Source organism: Ananas comosus, linkage group 22, assembly GCF_001540865.1.
Source record: "Ananas comosus cultivar F153 linkage group 22, ASM154086v1, whole genome shotgun sequence".
NCBI classification, from domain to species: Eukaryota; Viridiplantae; Streptophyta; class Magnoliopsida; order Poales; family Bromeliaceae; genus Ananas; species Ananas comosus.
Window position 1 is genome coordinate 7,986,022 of NC_033642.1, and position 19,989 is coordinate 8,006,010.

General features: G+C 38.4%; 1 protein-coding gene across 1 annotated transcript; it reads right to left on the bottom strand.

The window, feature by feature from the left end:
- On the bottom strand, nt 70-13,167 carry LOC109727473 (serine/threonine-protein kinase ATR). The gene is given in 16 exon segments (XM_020257609.1): nt 70-492; nt 613-807; nt 1,161-1,784; nt 2,468-3,034; nt 3,346-6,706; nt 6,786-8,039; nt 8,230-8,581; nt 9,275-9,350; nt 9,442-10,011; nt 10,096-10,240; nt 11,771-11,895; nt 12,000-12,322; nt 12,453-12,565; nt 12,658-12,802; nt 12,895-13,026; nt 13,029-13,167. Coding segments are annotated over 16 exon segments (8,208 nt in total). The 5' UTR covers nt 13,087-13,167; the 3' UTR covers nt 70-324.

Genomic DNA, 19,989 nt, shown 5'->3' on the forward strand with positions numbered 1-19,989 from the left:
AGTTTTTGGGCGTGGAACCAAGCCATAATCTCCACTATCACCATTGCAAAAGCATATTTTCAAAACATGTAGAAGTTGAAAACTCTTGATATCATATCGAACAGAACACTACAAGCAAACCACATGACTTGACACTCTACATTTGGAGCTCGTAAGCTTTCCCTGGACTGCACTTATCTGGTGCATCAAACAGCAAAATTTACAATAATTAGCGGCATCTACAAGGTAAGAAGCAAAATCCTTGTAGACGGTGATATATACCTGATTCATACCCATACCCATAAAACAAAAGAATGTGAATAATACTACGTCAGATACAAACTACTAAAACCAAGCCATCCACCACACATACATTTTCCCAAGATTCTTGTGTGACATGGCTTCAGCTATCAGTCGACGGGCCTGTCCTTCTACAGCTAGTGGTAAAGAGGGTGCCGCTGCAACGCCGACTACCACTCCCTGTAGTTTTGCTTTGATATTGCTGATAGCCCTCTGAAACATTCGGAATTAATCAGTTCATATTTGCAAAATATTTCCTATATTATTATTTAAAAAGGTTAAATAGTCATTATTATACCAGCATTAACAGTGCGAAGAGAGATATATTCAGACCTGTGCGTGAGGATTTTGGACTTCGACTCCGCTGGATTTGTGATATTTGGTCCACTCCACAAGGGGGTCGTGGATGAAAGTTTCGAGAACACTCATTAGTGTCTCCCTGTGTGTTCTTAGCACTGATAGAGTGATCTCACACACCTTCAAGAAGACACCCTCATATCCAGTGATGCCCAAGCCATCAATCATGTTCTGCACATGCGTTAGCATATTAATAATAGAATCCAACCATACTTAATAAGAGAGGAAGTTGGAAAAAGAATTGGACAAAATTTGCAAGAGTCACTTTCATTTCCTATGCGGTTTCAGTAAATTCTGATATTCTCTGAATAATGACACCCTCGGCTATCAAAGTTTGCATTAAAAAATATCAAGTATGCATCTCTTTGAATGCATGCGAAATGCGAAATGATTATAACTCAAATTTGTCATCTCCAATGGTATCAGTCATGACGAAGAAAAAGGTGACAAGCAATTCTGGTTATAGTTAAAAACTCATGGTAAGATTATAGGAAGTAAAGTAAAATCCAGTTTAGTTTCTTCACCTGGGTGAGCCTGAAAGGCACCAACTCAGGCTTCTCTAGCAGCAATCCCTTATCAAACAAGCAACTAAAATCCACATGAACGCAGTCGCCACTTGTTGAATCAAAAAGAATGTTCTCTCCATGCCTATCGCCTAGCCCTACAATGTGCCCAACCATCGACCACACGGCAGTGGTATGTGCATAAGCCACCCTGGCCCTAAACCAAGCAGCTGGCTCGGAAAACGTAGTCAAGAACCATCTATGAAACACGGGAGGGAACATCGGGAGGATTTTAGACTTCAACATCTCATCCTCAGGCATTTTACCCTGGAATTGATCATAAATCTTCTTTATCAAGGGATTTGTTTTCTGCCGATCGAACTTTCCAAGGGTTATGTAGATATCCTGAAGAATGTGCCGCAGGCCGCGAGTGTGCGGAACCCACTCTATCATTCCACAATCCTCTGTGAGAGGAATAACAGCAAACGTTCGAATGTAGAGTTTCCTCCTGCGGCTCTCAGGGAATTTAGATAGGAGACGGTTAATCATTGCATTGAACTCCATCATACGTGCATCTTTCCTCAGGTCATCCTTTGGCTTGCATAGAAATGGGCGAGCAATGCCATCACTTCCAAGAAAGACAACCTGAGATTCAACAATATTATGTTATAAGAAAATATATTATTTTTTTCATGATATACTATTCTTTTTATTGTATTCAAAAAGATATTATTATTTCCATGATAAAAAACAAACATACACCCATACATCATCTAAGTAGAGAATGTATAAGTTTTCTTTGAAGAAATTAAAATAGAAGTCATTTTGACTCCTTTTAAGGAACAGAATTTATGAAAAGAGTAACAGCTATCAAACAACAGTCAAATAATGTTCAGTCTGAGATCATTTTGCATGAAAACATAGAAATATAAGAAATAAGGTTGGTAGATAAAGGCGAAGACGTGTCAGGGTAGTGTAAAAGCATTTACTGGTACTAAACTTTTACCTCCTTTTTTGTAATTTCAATTTTGTAGCTACTCCATTATCTCACAAATAATTGAGTTTTTGACCATAAATGTACGCTAAAATTACATTTCATCGCATGTGGCGAACAAGTCTAGGCTAGATGACACTAACGATCAATTCAATGTCATAACTATCACAATAGTGCATTTCCCCAAGCATAACTTATATTAGTTACGACTAGTCCTAAAAGGCATTTCATAAAGATCATCTAATTTAGTTGCAGGCATCAGAAGCACAACACTGACATTGTAAAAATACACAACCACCACTAAAATGTATTACAGAAGAGATACTGTATTCACCTTTTTAGGTTTCTGAAGAGAGGAAAGGATCTCAGCCTCATCAGCTATCCCAGATATAGTAACATGTTCAAAAGCCGAAAAAACATGGAAACGAGGGTCTGTTGAACTCGCATCATAAGAGGGCAATGTAACAGTTAAAGCTTGCTGAACTGGCAAAATAATTTCTAGAGGCATCATGCGCTTTAAGGCACTGAACTCAGTCGAGATATTTATTGTCCTCGCCTTTTGCTGCCCGGAATGAAGACACAGCTTAATTAGATGATCTATCAAGTTAGCAAATTGAACAAAAAGAGAGTTATTATTACTCCCATGACGGGAACCCTTTCTCGCAGCTTGTATAATCTCAGCTGCAGCATTGCGCCTTGCAGTGACTGTTGATTTTGAAACTGCAGCCATCATCCACAGAGCTTGTTGTGGATACTCCTGCAGAACTGATGTAATAATATGCTTGACTATCCTTACTATCTCGTCATTTTGGTGGCAAATGCGAGAGATCAATTGAGATAATACTGTTAACCATTGATACGTTGGGAGGTCCTTTAAGCAACCACGCATGATGCTCAAGACCTAAAAGAGTAAAAGAGATTGATTAGCCTAGAAAAAAAACTATAAACATTAGGTAAATTAATTGCATATTTGACATGATTTACATTTTTTTAATTTTGCTCTTTTCTCACGTTCAATGCCTTCAATAGGGATGGCCTTAGTCTAGATATCATATCAGGATTGAGTAAACTCTACAATTACTGGTTTTGTTTGACAGCAGTAAATGCAAGAAGATTACTCCCTTGAATAGCATGCACTGAATGGTACCCCCCCAAAAAAAACCAAAACCCCACTAGTTAACAAAATCTAACATGCTCAGAGTAAAAATATACCCTTGTATGAACAGTTTTCATAGGTTTATTGGAGGAGGATCCATCTCTATGATATATGCTTCCAAACTCAAACCAAAGAGTTAACAGTCTAGGTAACGCTTGGAAAAGATTCTTGTGCCCTTTGTGAAGTCCCTTCGCATAAAACAACAATACATCCGGGAGATAAGACCACCAAGGCTTCTCCTCAGTTGAATGATTCAAGGAGCCAGTGGAACCAGAAGAGCTTGAGGATAATCCAAATCCAGACTGCATTTGATTATCTTCTTGGCGCTTCCGAGCATCAACAAGGAGATCATCGCAATACTTCGCCATAAAAAAGTAACCCTTTTCCCACCTGGGTTGCAATTCTCTAACCCTAGAATAAAGGCATATAATATCTTCCTTCTGTTTCTGACCAGTGTGATGAATCCATCTTGTATATAGAAGAATAGTTTTAGCCACATCTAAATTCTCTTTTGATGCTTGTGTGGCAGAGAGAGGTGCATTTGGTAAAGCTAGTGAGAGACTAGAGAGCGAAGAGGTAACAGCAGAGCCCAGTACTTCAGCAGGCATGTTTAGGAGTGTTTGCTGTAGTTCAGCTATTGCACAATCGGATTTTCTAATGCTCCAGAGAAGTTTAGCCTTCTCCATATGAACACTTGGAGCACCTGAAGCATGTGCTTCTAGTATTGCACGGTGGGCCGTCTCATAATGGCCAAAAGAGCGGCAAAGCTTCGCATATTGAAGCCAGCAGTTTCCAACTTGAGTACCCATACTGTTAAGACTGTAAACTAGCCTTCGAAATGCAAGCAATGGCTCCCTCGTCCACAGAGATGGCTGTGTAAACCTTAGTCGATTTTCCCAGTCCTTCATAACTCCTGTAAATTTTGGATCATCTGAACTGAATGACTTCTCAAGAAATGAGTCCTCGCCAAGCAAAGAATTGAAGTCCTCCAATTCGCATAGCATATGGAGCTTTACTATATATGGATACGCACGCATATAGGAATCCATGCCAGCTGCTGCTAGAGGTACAAGTAATGCTTGTTTAGACTGCGCTATTTTTTCAGCAACTGTAAACTGGTCTTTCTTCATCATCGCTTGAAATATCTTAGCAAGGCCCATGTCAAATGAAGCATTGGCCTCAGAGTTATTACACAATAAGCCCTCCTTATCAGCATCAGAGAGGTATTCATCCATCAAATCCCATCTCCCTAATCTCCAAGCCGCTTGTACTCCTTGCATACACCAAGCCTTTTTGTATTGCGGTATCCTGGAGAGCAAACCATCCACGTGTGTGATCATGGCCTGGAGATGACACATGTTCAGCAAGCAATTGAGAACATCTGAATGTCTCTGAGCTGAGTAAGGTTCCATCTGCAATGCCTGTTCACAAAATGTTAATACTTCCGCCCAGTTGCCGGCTTTCTCATTAATGAGAAGTTGGTCTTGTAGGCTTGAAGATTTTCTCAGATTCGCCAAACCCAATAGACCATCTGGCTCATCCAAACCACTGTATATTTCCATGAGAAACGAAATGTCATCATCCGAAAATATGCCACTACTATCAGCAGCAGGATTGAAGGAGCCTGACTTTTCCCGAACATGTGATTCAAAATACATTAAAGCACGTGCATGAGCCTGACATCTGAATGAGGCCTTTGCAAGGGTAACTTTAGGAATGGCTGCTAGGAGTTCACTAACATTACTGCACTGAGCTAAGAGCTGTTCTGAATTGGAAGTAGAGTCATTTATACCTTTCACTTTGGGCGCTGCTTTTGAGGCTAAGTAATGCAAAGGCTGGGAAAGAGCAATCTCTTGTTTAAGATCATCAACCCACTGACCAAGATTATCAAGTAGGGTAAAGACAGCTTGGATGCAAACCTCACTTTGGCCTCCCGTGATTCCATGAACGGTAGCCCCACTGTTCTCTGAGGCTGCAGCATTAAGAACAGATAAGATCTCCTCAGTTATGCTATGCCGTGCCTCTAATGTTCCATAACAAACAGCATTCAGCACTAAATAAGGTAGCAAGTAAATGGCAGTTTGCATGTCATGCCGTACTATCCCACGGCATGCAGTAAAAATAGTGGAACGGGAACCTGTCGAATGGGCAGCTAGTTTTCTGATCCAATAGTATATCCACCTTCTAAATGACATTGTCGGGCGATAAATCGGACCAACAGAAGTAGAATCAATCACACTAGGGAGCTGAAATCTCGAGGTCAAGCACGGTGCAATGATTTCCTTAACGTAATTGGAGAAACGATCCCACAACTTCTGGCCCCTCATGTTCATATTGCTCTCATCTTCACTAATTCCATATTTAGATGTCTCTAGTGGTCCTTTGCTAATATTTTCATTCATTGATGCTTGGCAACCTGCCAATTTTAGAAGCTCTTGAATGGCCAAGGCAGCTGAATCTTGGACAACTGTATCAGAAGCAGCTCTGAAAGCCCTCGCTAGGTGTTTATGGATCAACTCAAAAATGAGATCATCATCGGAGCATTCAATCTTAAAACGTTCAGAAGATATTCCCTTAAATTTTGCAGGATCTACAGCGCCAAGCGTCCCCAAACAATCTGCACAAACCAATTTCAATCTCTGGCCAACTGTGGTCCTCGATTCCTCTGCGCATCCTCTAAGTAGGGCTGTGATTAAAGAGCTTATGACATCCATATCTGCAAGATCTTCGCCGTTGATCAGAGCAGTAAAATCTTCTCTTTTTAAGTTGAACAATTTGCTCAATTCACAAGCCACCATGTACCTCACGTTTAAGCTCTCATGGTTAAGACCACAAACAGCATTCTGCAGTTGGTCCCGAAGTGTCATTAATCCCCTCGCCTCTTGTATGACTTTGTTTACTTCTGACAAAGCCGGAATGCTAGGCAAGAGTGGCAGCTCACGAATATGTTGATCTAGCAGCAAGCTGTTCTTGACAACAAGATCTTCTAGGATTGCGACAATTTTGTTCAAGTGCAAAGAGGAGCTTTCTTTGCAACGTTCCAAGGACGGAATAAAGGCAGCTACAACTTGTGACATCACATGTTTTATGCTGGAAGGTGAAAGCTCGGTTAGTTGTCTTATGAAAAAATGCAGCACATCGAGACCATCCATCTGCAGCGCTTCTTTATCAATGGCGTACATCAAGAGAACCATAATCTTAGGGATGTGTGTACTGAGATAAGGGCCCATCATCTCAATTAACTTCTTTATGCATTCTAATGCCTGTCTCTGCAAACTAAGATCATCAGCATGAAGCATTTTCCTGTCAATGCTATTGAGGAGACCAACAAAATGGTTCTTCAGAAACCCAGGGAGATCATCAGAACCTGTCAAGATTCTAGCGACCTCCCTAATCATCATAGGAACTCTGACAATCCTGAAAAACGAAAACCAAAAAAAGATGACATTCTAATCTATATGAGAAACTTTTAGAGCACCACAAGATAAAGCATTACCTCCTATCTGTCTTATCCAAATCTGCTTCCACAGGAAAGCACAGAAGTTCATCAAGAAGTGCTGGTAACGCAGCTTCAAATATTTCTTTGTTATCAGATCCTGTTTCGGCTTGATAAAATTGTAAAACAGAGGATAGCTCTTGGCCATCTTCATGAAGAAGAGCAAAAGCAAGCACCTTGGGCAACCAATTTACAATCAATGGCACAACCTCAGTGCTTAGGTGGTTTGCTAACTCAGTTAAAATGATGATAGCTTGATTATCGACTTTTTGTGAAACAACAAGCTTTGGTATAACAAAAGGAACCATTTTTTTAACAAGTTCTTCAGTTTTAATTCCTATTACAGCTTCGGCAAATTCTTTTATCATTATGGGGCGACTCGCAAGTCTAGCACACAGATACTCGTATATTTCATCTCTAATATGGAAATAACGGGAGAAGATAAGTTCAAATCCTCCTTTAGAGCTGCAGTAGCACGACCTTTGAATGAACCTCAATGCTGTTAGTCTTACAGCTTGATGTTGATTATCAAGCTGATTAATGAGCATAATAAATGAACTGAGAAAACACTCTTCATGGATGCCACTAGCATTCATAATTTCAGCAGTTGTTTCCAAAAGAGTCAGCAATATCTGAGGATCTTCAGATACTTCCAAAGCATGTTTTATTTTGTCCAGGAACTTCTGCACTTTGGTCTTGCCACTTGCCTCTCCATCCATAAATAGCACATCTAGAATGTGATCCTCAAGAAAGCAATTGATCTCAGCACAAAATGCTTCCCTTACTGCCTTTAATTTGTGTAATAGTAAGAAATTGATACATTCAATCCATTGAACTTTTGTTTCAAGCAGAGCATCTCGACTGGCATGCCGAAGAATTCGTGGTAAGACATGGACACAGGATATTACAAGCTCTTCTGATGTGACTTCATAAAGAAACTGGAAAAAGAGGGACTGCAGCTTAGTGAAGTCCAGTCTATTCTCTGTGTTGTTTTGAGACTTCGGCATGTGGATAACATTAGAAATTTGTTCTTTAGCATGCAAGTCTCTTATGTCACATTGCGGGCACCAGAATCCTTTTAACAGAAGATCCAAAGTCGAGATCTCTCTTTCGCAAATAATGCCTAAAAACAACTTACAAGAACCTCTATCCTGTTCTTCACTGTTGCCAGTGAATCCATTTAAGCAAGACATGAAGCCAAGGGAGAAAATGGCAGGTTTCCCAAGCTGTTTAATTCTAGCTCTACCCACTAACCTTGAAAAAAGAAAGGAAGTAATGGAAGTCAATATCAGGAAATATAAATATATATGAGACTGATAGTTATCAGAAAAGAACAAGAACAAATTGTTCTAAAGCAGGAGTTCTTTCATGCATGTGCTAAAAAAAAGCCCCAGACCAAGGATTTGTACTTGGCATCTGTATGACAAAAATGCAATATACTTACTCCAGTCGTTTGAACATGTCTTCAAGCAGACTAGGGCCCGAGCATAAGATTATCATAGGCAGTGACATCAAAGCTTCATTTTGAACCTCTTCGGCTTCATCATGAATAGCCAAGTCCAGCATTTCAAGATCGCACTCAGCATTAAGTTTGATGCCGACTTTCGAAAATACTTGTACAGAGAGGCATTTTACCTTCCAGATTGGACAAGCTTGGGTAAATCGACAATGACTATCCCATGCTAGTTTTAGCACATCAATAAGATCAGCATATCGTGGATAAACACAATCTGTAATGTCTGCATTAGTCAAGCAACTATCCTTCTGGAACAGTTTCATGTGTGCATGAAGGAAGCCTGCATAACAAGAAGTGTTCATACACGATACTGTAAAACGCAACAAGAATTAAGTGAAAAGGGGGCAGGACATTTTTCTAACGATAGACTAGGCAGCAGAGATGTATGTAATCACATACACATATAAATAGCTAATAAGAGAGAAATCCTCCAAGAGCCCAAATAACAAAAGAGCAATCAATTTGACAGTTCATAGAAAACACCTAACCTTCTTCTTCCTTATCTTTCTCATCGTTTTTTTCACTTTGTTCTCTTAACCTTAATCAAGTTCAAGACATATTTCTCGACTTCAATCCAAAGTGTTAAAGATCTCTGAAAACACCACCTAGCACAAACTTAATAAGCAATCAAAAAATATTTAGAGGGTGCTCAAATCCCACAAGTGCAACCAATCTGCTTAAAATACCAACATAGCCTTCTGAGAATCTAATGGAGTAGGAACATTTAGGTACAAGAACTGAACCAGTATATTAAGCAAAACAAATTGATAGCAATGCCACATAAGTATTAAAGTTTTCACTTTTCAGCATTCAAGAACAGGGAAATGAGGTAAATTGTGACCAAGATAAGAAAGATTACTAGTCAACTAATAAGCACTTAAAGAATCGCCAAAAGCAAACCACTTCATATCATGCTCTTGCTAGCTATGAAAATTGGCAACCAAGACATCTAAAATGGGAGGTAATTCCTCGCCTTGTAGAAGCAATATGCTATGAACTGCTTCAAGGTAAACGGACAAATCAAATGAAAGTGAACATCTCTCCTTTGCCTGTATCAAATTTTCTTATTAGAAAAGGATGTAAAATCCAGAAGTAGAAGAATTGAACTGATTTACTAGCTGTTCTGCTCTTTCTCCAAACCTGCTTGCAAATCCAAGGTATCCAGGAAAGGACTTGTTGAAAAATTCTCAAGGAGAAAACGCCACTAGGATACACTGAAAACACAATACACAGCAGGCTAAGAGACTCTATGGCAGTTTCCGGCTTCATTGGATTAGGGATAAAATTGTGTGGTTTTAGAAATCCAACAAATTTAAAAAGTGATCGCCGGATGCCATCTACAAATTCCTTTTCTTTTTCAGATTTCAACATAGCAGCAACTTTACCACCCGCGTGTGGATCACTAGGAAATACTCCTGTTTCTGTTATCTTTTGTCGCTTAGAGACAATACTTTCTTCCTTCTGAGCAAATCTCTTTTTACCAACTTTTCGCAAGTCAGATTCGTCATCACTTCCCAAAATATTATCTACAGCATCTATAGAATCCAGTTCAAAACTTTCAGAACCAATGTAGTCAATAGCCATCCGAATGCACTCAATCAAAGGCAAACAAGGTTTTGCAAAGCAAAGCATCTTCACAAGAATTTCTGGCTTCCATAACTGTGGAGGGCATAGTCTAGCTATTCGTTTATATGCAGCACACATTGCTACCTGAAAAAGGAAAAGCAGACATTTTCTACCATCAGTAAAATCTCCTATGACTTAAAAAGCATCAAGGAAATGTTATAATTTGACCTGAAGCTCAAGGCTTTCAGTGGTCTCTACTGATCTTGGGAAAACATCAACTATGTTGGTAGCTGTAGATTCAACAACATAATCCTGACAAGATGAATGCAGTACATGGAGACAAGCGCCCATTGAAGAGTCATAAACTGCATTTCTGCAAAAAACTATTTCAATTAGGATTTTCCAAGATAATGCAAATTTTTGTACAAGGCAAAAAATTATTTGAATCTTATCAGCCAATCCTACAAAATTCCTCAAGACACCGAAACTTTCAGAAAATGCATATACTATATTACAATTTAATGCAAGTATTGTCTAGGGTTCAATGAAGCATGATATGTGACGCCCCGCTTCCTGGGGGGGTCATCCATCTCAGTACTACTCTAACCCTAACACACTTAACCTTTTTAACCTCTTGGACTTAGCCAACGCCAAAAATACTGTAACTGGGTTAAGAGGTTCGGCCCTACTGTACCTTATATATGGAACTAATCCAAATCCTGAGGATGTTATAATCCCCTCCCCCCAAACCCTAACGTCCTCGTCAAGCTCAAGCACACTTACAAGCACTAGTGATGTGAGACTCGTCTAGCTAGCTTTGTCATTCAAACCCTGATTTAGCATGTCATCACCAAACCTTGGCTTAGCCTGTCATTCAAACCCTGTCTCTGCCGAAACTCATCTCATACTTCCAACCAAAAATTGGCTTTGATACCAACTGTGACGCCTCTCGGCCGAGACTCATCACCCACTTTCGACTAATGATTGGCTCTAATACCAACTGTGACACCTCGCTTCCCAGGAGGGTCACCCATCCTAGAGCTCCTCTAACCATTACATGCTTAACCTTCTTAACCTCCTAGGTTTAGCCACCGCACGCTATCGTTGGGTTAAGAGATTTAGCCCTACAATGCATTATATATAGAATCCTGGGGATGTCACATGATTTTTAATATCCAATGAAGCGGTGCCTCATCCAACTAAATTCATATATGGTCTTCTTCTAACTGCTTTGCAGGAACTAGTCAATAGACAAGTTAGCATAAATACACTAGTCTACCCAGTTAATCACATGTTACAACGATAAGAGATTAAAAACAACCAACAACGATGCATCTAAGAATAGCAGATTAGGCAATAAATTGTACAATCTACTCGGGAATTATCCATCTATCTGTAATTTAGGACCAAATTCAAAATTGGGTGGAATAGCAAACACATGCCAGCAATGTTAATAAACATCTTGTAGGTTAAAATTCCTAGATCAAAAGAGAAAATTTGACCACAAACCGGAAAGTTCCCCAGTAATATGTCCACAAGATATGACTTACTAAGTACATAAAATTAGTGATACAGTAGGCATAAAAAGATGGAAACAGACACTCTTAACAAAATCACAAAAAAAAACCCTGGAGTAAATTAACAGCTCATTTCTCAATCAACTAAATATCTATAACTGCAACACAAGCTAATACAGCAAGATATAAACGCATAAAAGTACTGTTACTTTCTAATAAGCTATTCAGCAATACATCTATACAAACTAACCAAGCAAATTTCATTTCTTCCTTAAAAAGACATTAGAGAGACTGAATGCAGTCAACTGAAAAGGAAAGATTAAATGCAAAGAAAAGATCAACAAATCAGAAAAATAAATACCAATAAACCATACACGTTACAAAACCTGAAATCAGCGATCTCGTTACCATCTTGCCCCAGTATGCAAGTGATTGAACGAATAATATTTTCAACTGGAAGAATCTCAATATCTATAACCGTCCCAATGATCCGTGCCAAGTCAAAACAAGCCTGTCATATAACACAAAGTACTATCGCATAAAGGAGAATCATCACAAATAACAAGTATACATCAGAACATTAATGGTCTGTGCGAGGGAAAGCTACCCACCCACCATGTGCAAAGCTGCATCCCCATAGCACAGAAGAGAACAGGCCGCAGATACGAAAGAAATATTAATAAGCCCTTCTACATAGAGCGTTCCCTCTGTTAAACACTTAATAATGAGTTTAATCATCGACACAGCAAAAGGCTGCCACCTTGCATCACCAGTTATATCAATCAGCACGCCTGGTCCACTCGCAGGCCGGCAACAGGCCGGGAGCTCACTGAATATTGCAGGCAAGTCCAAAATCCCAGCAAACGAATCACACAAACACTTAATTAACACTCTACCAGGCACTGCATTTGAATGTCCTGACGCCACGTATCGAATATCTGCATGATTGCTTATGAATTGATGAGGAAAGCAAAAATGTTGGATCTTTTCCTAAGTCACAGCGATAAAGATTCCGATATAACTGAATATGGTTTCATCTATGACTGAGATAGGGCAAAAAATTAAGACCTTCTACAGCTAGCATCGCATCCAGGAAGAACTGGCGGTAGGCCTCTCTATCTCCGGTGCGGAGAAGGGAGAGGAGAGACGAAACCGTCTCGAAGATCACCCCATGGCGGGAACTGCAAACGGAAAGAGGTTATGTTAGACACAATGAGATTGCAACAAAGAGGCATTAGGGTTTGGTTCGACTGGGGAAGAGATGATAACATACAGGAAGATCGGCTCGGCGAGGAAGGGGAGGACGCGGCCGACGACGGGAAGTACTGCCGCGGCGCGGCCGTGGAAGAAGACGCCGGGGAAGTTGCGCGCGGTGTGGGAGAGGAGCTTGAGCACAGCGGTGACCTCCCTCTCGTTCGCTGCGAGGGAGATCGCCCGTTTCTTAGCAATAACCAAACCCTAACAAGGGGAAATCCCAAGAGAGCGAAAGAAAGAGAGAGAGGAGGGGTACCGGTCGAGGAGGGGACGACGTACGCGTGGAGGAGGTTGGGGAGTACGGTGCGGAACTTGGTCTCTAAGGGGTCCTCGCCGTTAATGGCGGCGGCGGCGGAGGAGGAAGAGGAGGAGGCGAAGGAGGAAGGCGNGATGATGATGCGGCGATGCGTTCGCGAAGGTCCTGGATGAGGCTGGAGAGGTTCGCCATTGGTGGCGGTGGGAGAGGTCGATCTCTCTCTCGCTCTCTCTCTCTCTCTCTCTCTCAAGAGTAGGAGGAGCTCCAGAGTCCCATTTTGAAGCTTCTTCGCTTGTCTTGCGTCAAAATTTCCCTCCTATTTCGCTACGCGACGAGCATTTGCTGTTGCTGGGCCTGGAGTCCTCTATGTTATTTACATGGGCCGTTCTGGCCCAACTAGAATGGCCTTTTGGGCCGACAAGCTGTAAGATACGGATTTAGATACGGATATATATCAAATGTTAAATTTTTATTATCATGTTAAAAACGGATTCAGATATGATCGGATATGTATTCAAATAATAATATATATTAATTAATATGCACATATACAAAAAATATATATTTTTTATTTTTTTATCTTGTTTTCTAACTATATTTCTTCACATATAAAATACGTAATTTTAATAATTTTAATATATAGCTCATTATAAAATAATTGAATAATGCAAAAAATTACCTTATTTTTTTCACGTATTAATCATCCCTCTATACCTTAATTGGCAATGAATTAGAGGAGTAGACAAAAAAGAGCGACTCTGTAGGAAAAGGATTTGGGCAGACGGGTGGGCGAGCGAAATTAAGTCGGACGAATTAAAAAATATAAAGAATATAAAAATAATAATATTAAAGTCCGGATATTCATATCCATATCTTTTTTCGGATACCCGGAAAATTTTAACTTCTTAAAACCATATCCGTATCCGTATCCGTATTCGACCAGATTCGGATATTAATATCGATCCTATCCGTTTTCACCCGTAAAGCATGGTTTCATCTTATCAAACACCCCCCAAATTTAAAGAATTTTAGTTTGTTTTTGTCATTGATTGCATAATGATTCAGATGAGTCCTTTCGATGCCAAAATTCATATTTGTAACTAAAATTGATCACTTATATTGTATTTTAATTTGCAACAACTAAACGCTAAAAAAACTCTCTTTACATCAAAGTGTGAACCGCAATGTCAAAAAGACTTTTTTGTTTTGCTGACATATTTCTTGTATTAAATTTGACTAATATAAATCACTTGAAATTACTTTTTTTTTGAAAAAAAAAGTAGCGTGTTACCGGCTTCATTCATTGAAAATATGAATTAGGCTACAGGGGTGAGGCAACCAGGACCTCTAAGAGGGTGGAGAAAAAAAAAAAAAAGAAGAAGAAGAAGAAGAAAACTACATCTCATGAAAGTGTCGATTAGCCGAAAGTAGGTGTTTCCAAAAATTCAACAACTGTTTAACCTTGCGAACTGCTATCAGGGTCCAACTGGATCATTCTAAAGATCGTATCATTTCTGCTCTCCCAGATGACCCACCAACAGGCTGCTAGTTCCGGAAGCCTATTACACAAAGATTGCGAAGTTTTCCAACCCGTCCACCTATCCCAGATCGAATTAATGCCGACTCCCAATTCCGTAGACTGAACACCCTTCACAACCATCAGTAATACGAATTTAGCAAATACACATGCAGTGAACAAGTGATCAATAGTTTTCACTTCAGTCCCGCACATCACACAGGCTGTGTCTCCGATCTAGCCTCTCTTTAGTAGGTTATCTACCGTGAGAAGCATCTTCTTTAGGACGAGCCAGCAGAATACTTTCATTTTTAGGGGTATTCGAAGTCTCCATAACTTGATTGCTCGGGCATCCCTCGTACCCCCATCGCTCAGTGCCGAATAAGCCGACTTTACTGTGAATCGTCCATCTAGGTTCCAATGCCAAAGAATCTTGTCTGGGCCCTGTCCTATTCTGAAAATAAAGATCCGATCCTTAAGCGCAGAGAAGCTAGAACACAAACCCTGCCTATTAACCAAATCGCCTCCTAGAATCTTGCTCCAGTTCCAACCATCACTCATCAAACAATCCTTGACTTTAAGGGTCTTGCATTCCGTCATATTGTACACCTCCGAAAAATCCAGTTGTAAAGAGCTCACCCTACTCCAACGGTCCGACCAAAAATCAATCGTACATCCGTTCCCCCATTTATAATATATTTCCCATTTAAAGATATCAGAAAGACTTAGAACTCATTTCCACCAGTGGGAAAGAGGCCTAAAGGATCTTCCCTCCTTCAAAGGTCTTCTTCTACGGTAGTAAAGGACTTGAATAATCTTGTTCCACTGTAATTGAGGCGCCGTGTGAAACTTCCCCCACCATTTGGCAAGCAAAGCTTGATTCATAACAGCCAAGTCCAAGATGCCAAGCCCTCCTTCTTTCTTATTTCTACAAACATTCTTCCATGCTATTAGACATCCTTTATCTGGAGAGCATCTACCTCCTTTCCTAAAAAAGTCTCTATGAAGTGTCTCAATGCGTTTGATCACTCATTTGGGTGCTTTAAAAGTAGACAGAAAGTAAAAGGATAGATTGGTTAAGACCGCGTTCACCAGAATAAGCCTGCCCCCTCTTGAAAGGAGTTTGGCCTGTCATTCATCGATCTTACTTTGTATTTCTGGCACTTGAAATTACTGAAATATATATCTAGATGAGTTTTTGTATATTGGTTACTCTGCTAAGTTGGAAAATAGTCGTAAGCAGTCCAGATCAATTCACTTGCTTAATGAATGTCAAAATTATCAACCATACAAAAATTTCAATTGCACCAAAAAAAAAGGGTTATTTGCATACACGTCTCTGTAAATATAGTGAATTGCGGAAATATCCATGCAAAACGGAAACTCCATAAGTTGTCCCTGCAAAAGTCCTAAGTTATGCAGATATGTCCCTCCGGTTAACATCCGTTAGTGATCTATTTATTTTTTAACAGTGGATTCGTGAAATGACCATTTTACCTCACAAATATATCCCTCCAAAAGTTTTTCTCTTCCCTTCTCTTTCTCTTCCTCTTTGGACCGTCGAAGCGGACAACGGCGGCGGCGGCGCGGGGTCGGGTTCGCCGGCGACGAAGAAGAGGGAAGAACGCCGGGGCACCGGAGCTCTACCCGGAGCTCGTCGCCCTCAACGCCGTCCCCTCCCTCGTCGGCCTCCTCGGCCACGACATCGCCGACATTGCCGTCGACGTCGTCTCCCTCCTCACCGACCTCACCGACGCCGACGTCCTCGGCGACCACGACGACCCCGCGCACGCCCTCGTCACCGCCCTCGTCGACAACAACGCCCTCGAGCTTCTCGTCCAGAAACTCGCCCGCCTTTCCGAGGCCGACCCCGACGAGGTTCTTCTCCCTCGCCGGTGACGAAGAAGAGGGAAGAGGAAGAGGAAGAAGGAAGAAGGAAGAAGAAGGGAAAAGAGGAAGAGGGAAGAGGAAAAGGAAGAGGGTTCGCCGCCGTCGCCGCCGCATCTCCTCGCCGGCGACGAAGAAGGAAGAAGAAGAGGAGGAAGAGGAAGAAGGGTAAATACGTCAATTCACACTATAATTAACATGGTTAAGTATTTTAACCGTGGTTAACAAAAATTTTCTAACAGATCTGGACGGCAGGGACATATCTGCATAACTTAGGACTTTTGCAGGGACAACTTATGGAGTTTCCGTTTTGCAGAGATATTTTCGCAATTCACTATGTTTGCAGGAACGTGTATGCAAATAACCCAAAAAAAATACTCCAAAAAAAGAAAAACAATTTTTTTTTTAGAGATAGGCAGCACGTTATCCACTTCATTTATTTTATTTAGAAATAAACTTAGCTGAAAATGTGAATAAACTAGAATTCAAACTTGGGACCTCGAATACCAACCACCAAATTCTTTGCCATTTGCTCTAGGGACAGTCAGTAAAAACGAAAAACAAAGTTAAAATTTACTTCTCATGAAGCCACTCACATCAGCAAGACGCTCCCCCACTTCAGTGCATATTATATTGTGTCAAAGATAATATTTGTTGTTTCAAACAAAACTTTCAAAATTTGTCAAAATTGACTTCTTCAGTAATGTGATCAGCTTTTAAAGACCTAAATAACAAAATGAAACCCTCTCGATTAGCCTAACTAAAAGTCAATAACTTGAGAAAGATTAAATAATAATAATAATGTTGTGAGAATCACTCATCGCATCAGGCTTACTTTTAAAAAAATTGAAACATTTACTATAGCGCAAAATAGAAATTAATGCAATTTTAATTTTCAAAAAGAAGAACGACCCAATTTGTTGCGCTTTTGATTCCTTTATGAACAAAGGAAAATATTAACCTTTTTTTCTATATTCAAGATGTTCAAATCCAATTCAAAAACTAAAGTAGATAGATCGAAAAATCCCGCACATCTAATTTGTATTTTACATGAGACGAATATTCTTAACGAATGTAGAATTATACGCATGTATTAAGATTTGTTCAATATAATACTTTCCTATGGTGCTTACTCAGGAGTCGAGCTTTTGTTCTTTTAAAAGCACAGTTGTATGTGTGTTTGTAACTTTTTAACCGTCGAGTCGTTTTAAGACTTATTTATACACACTAGTAAAACAGGCTTAATTGAATACAATATTAATAATATTGCGTGACTCTTGAGATAATCCGATGACTAGAAATTACAAATATAAATATCTTTGTGTTTTTACCAAGTCTAAAAAAACTCAACTTCTTGGCATAGAATAATATGGCACCGAGTATATATGTGTTTTTTGTTAATTAATTCTCACTCGTTCATTACCAACCGTCCCCAAGTGGCAAAGGACTTGGTAGTTGGTATCTGAGACCCGAGTTCGAATACTAGTCGATTCACATTTTCAACTAAGTTTATTTCAAAATAAAATAAACGAAGCGGATAGCGTACTACCTATCTCTAAATCTGGATGTATACATCATCTTATACATCATCTTATGCATCATCACTAATAATAAATTAATAAAAATACTTCTTGTACATCCAAAAGAGATATAAATCTTACGCACTTATTATTCTAAAATTAATAAAAATCTAAATATTTTTTAGTAAAAAAAAAAATTAATGTAATAAGTAGAGTATTAATAGTCTTGGGATAAGAGTACCTGTAGCATTGCTCTTTTAAATTATTATTATAATTAAGTTCTATAATCTAATTTAACTAATTAAATATTGATGTGTGCTAAAGTAAAAATAATATGGTAGTGTTGCAGTTGATAGCACAATAATAATTAAAAATATTATATTACTTTCACATCAATCGCGCATCAATATTTAATTAACTAATAATAATTAAATTTGTAAAAATTTGATTGCAATAATTTACAATATTCAAGCCAAAAATTATAATAAATTATAATGTAAGAATTAACAAAGCGTAATAACAGTTATACTTTGAGCACAATAATTAAGTATAGTTTAGCCAATTAAATATGTTATCCGTTCTATCCCCGTGTGGATAACTGTAACGCGGAATAGCATATTCCTCTGAGATAATCTTGCCAACCAACATGACTATGCCGGTTTGTAATACAAAAAGTTTTTTTTTTAATATAATAATAATAATAATAATAATAATCAGATGAAGTGAATGACAAATCTCCAGATCACTATGTATCTATCTCATTAGATATAAAATTAATTAAAAATATAAAATAATTAGGTTTTAAATTTGGAATCTCGAATATTAGTCATCAAATTATTATTATTATTATTATTATTATATTATTTACTACTTGCATGAGGGCGGTTGATATGTAAGTAAAAATGTTAAAACTATTTATTTAACTCTTCGATCTACTAACACTCGAACAGATTANAACACTTTTAAAATTTCTTGAATAATTTAATTTGGAGGACTCTTCTATATATGCTGTTCAATTCGTTCTATGTTTTTCCCCCTCTTTTTTCAATCAAAGTTTATGTTTGCTCCTTTTTTCAATCAAAGTTTATGTATGCTAGTCATGCGATGTAAGCCGAAATGATCTATTACTATGCGAAAAAATAGATCAAAAGAAGATCAAATTTAATTTGGTTCAGTTTGATTTAACTATTTGTTTCTCTTTTCGTTTTTAAGATTTTGTTCAATTTGATTTTCAATTCTAAAGTACATTAATTGAGATTAAACTGTGATACCATGATATTAATAGCTCATTAATCTTTATGCCACTAATATTCTGATCACAACTTATAAACTGATTTTTAGCCCCCATATATTAGCTTTTACTATTCTAACACTTTTCTGTTCGGCAATTTTTATTTTATTTTATTTTAGAACTTTAATTAAATAGAATAATAAAATGTTATATTTTATAAATTATTAAAATTATATTTTTTTATCTGCCTTTAATTTGCATGTTATTTATAAAATATAACACTTCATTATTATTGGTAAATTTTCACATAAAATATTACGCAAAAAATAGTACATTTTAATTTAAGGATATTAACTAGAGATGAGCTATACCATAGTAGGATATTTTTTAAAAAATAATAAATAGTTTGAATCCATGAAAATTAAGATCTTCAGAAAACTTCATATATCCTCTATGGTTTACTACTAATTTTTTTTCATATCATATTGTTTTAACTATATCATTTAAGTATCATGTAATTTTTGTTTTTTTTTTTTTTTTACACACTTCGTTAAATTATCGTTAAAATAATCACATGTTTTTTTATTTACATATATATTTAAAATATCATTATATATATATATATATATATAAAAAATATTATATTAGATTATAATTACAAAATAAAAAAATAAAATTTTAAATTAAAAATAGTGCACTGGGTGCATCACTAAAAAAAGTAACCCGACTCCACCCCCTGCTGGGAGATCAACGGAGGCCATGGGCCCACGTGGCTCCGGTGCCACACGGCGCCCATCCGGGATTGTCCCCAAACAAAAATTGTTTGGGCCATTCCCCGTATAATTTTTGTCCAACCAGAAAAGCACACGTATTCTAAACGTCATTATCAGATGAATTACAATTTAAATCCCCGGATAAAATCGCATTATGATATGATGATG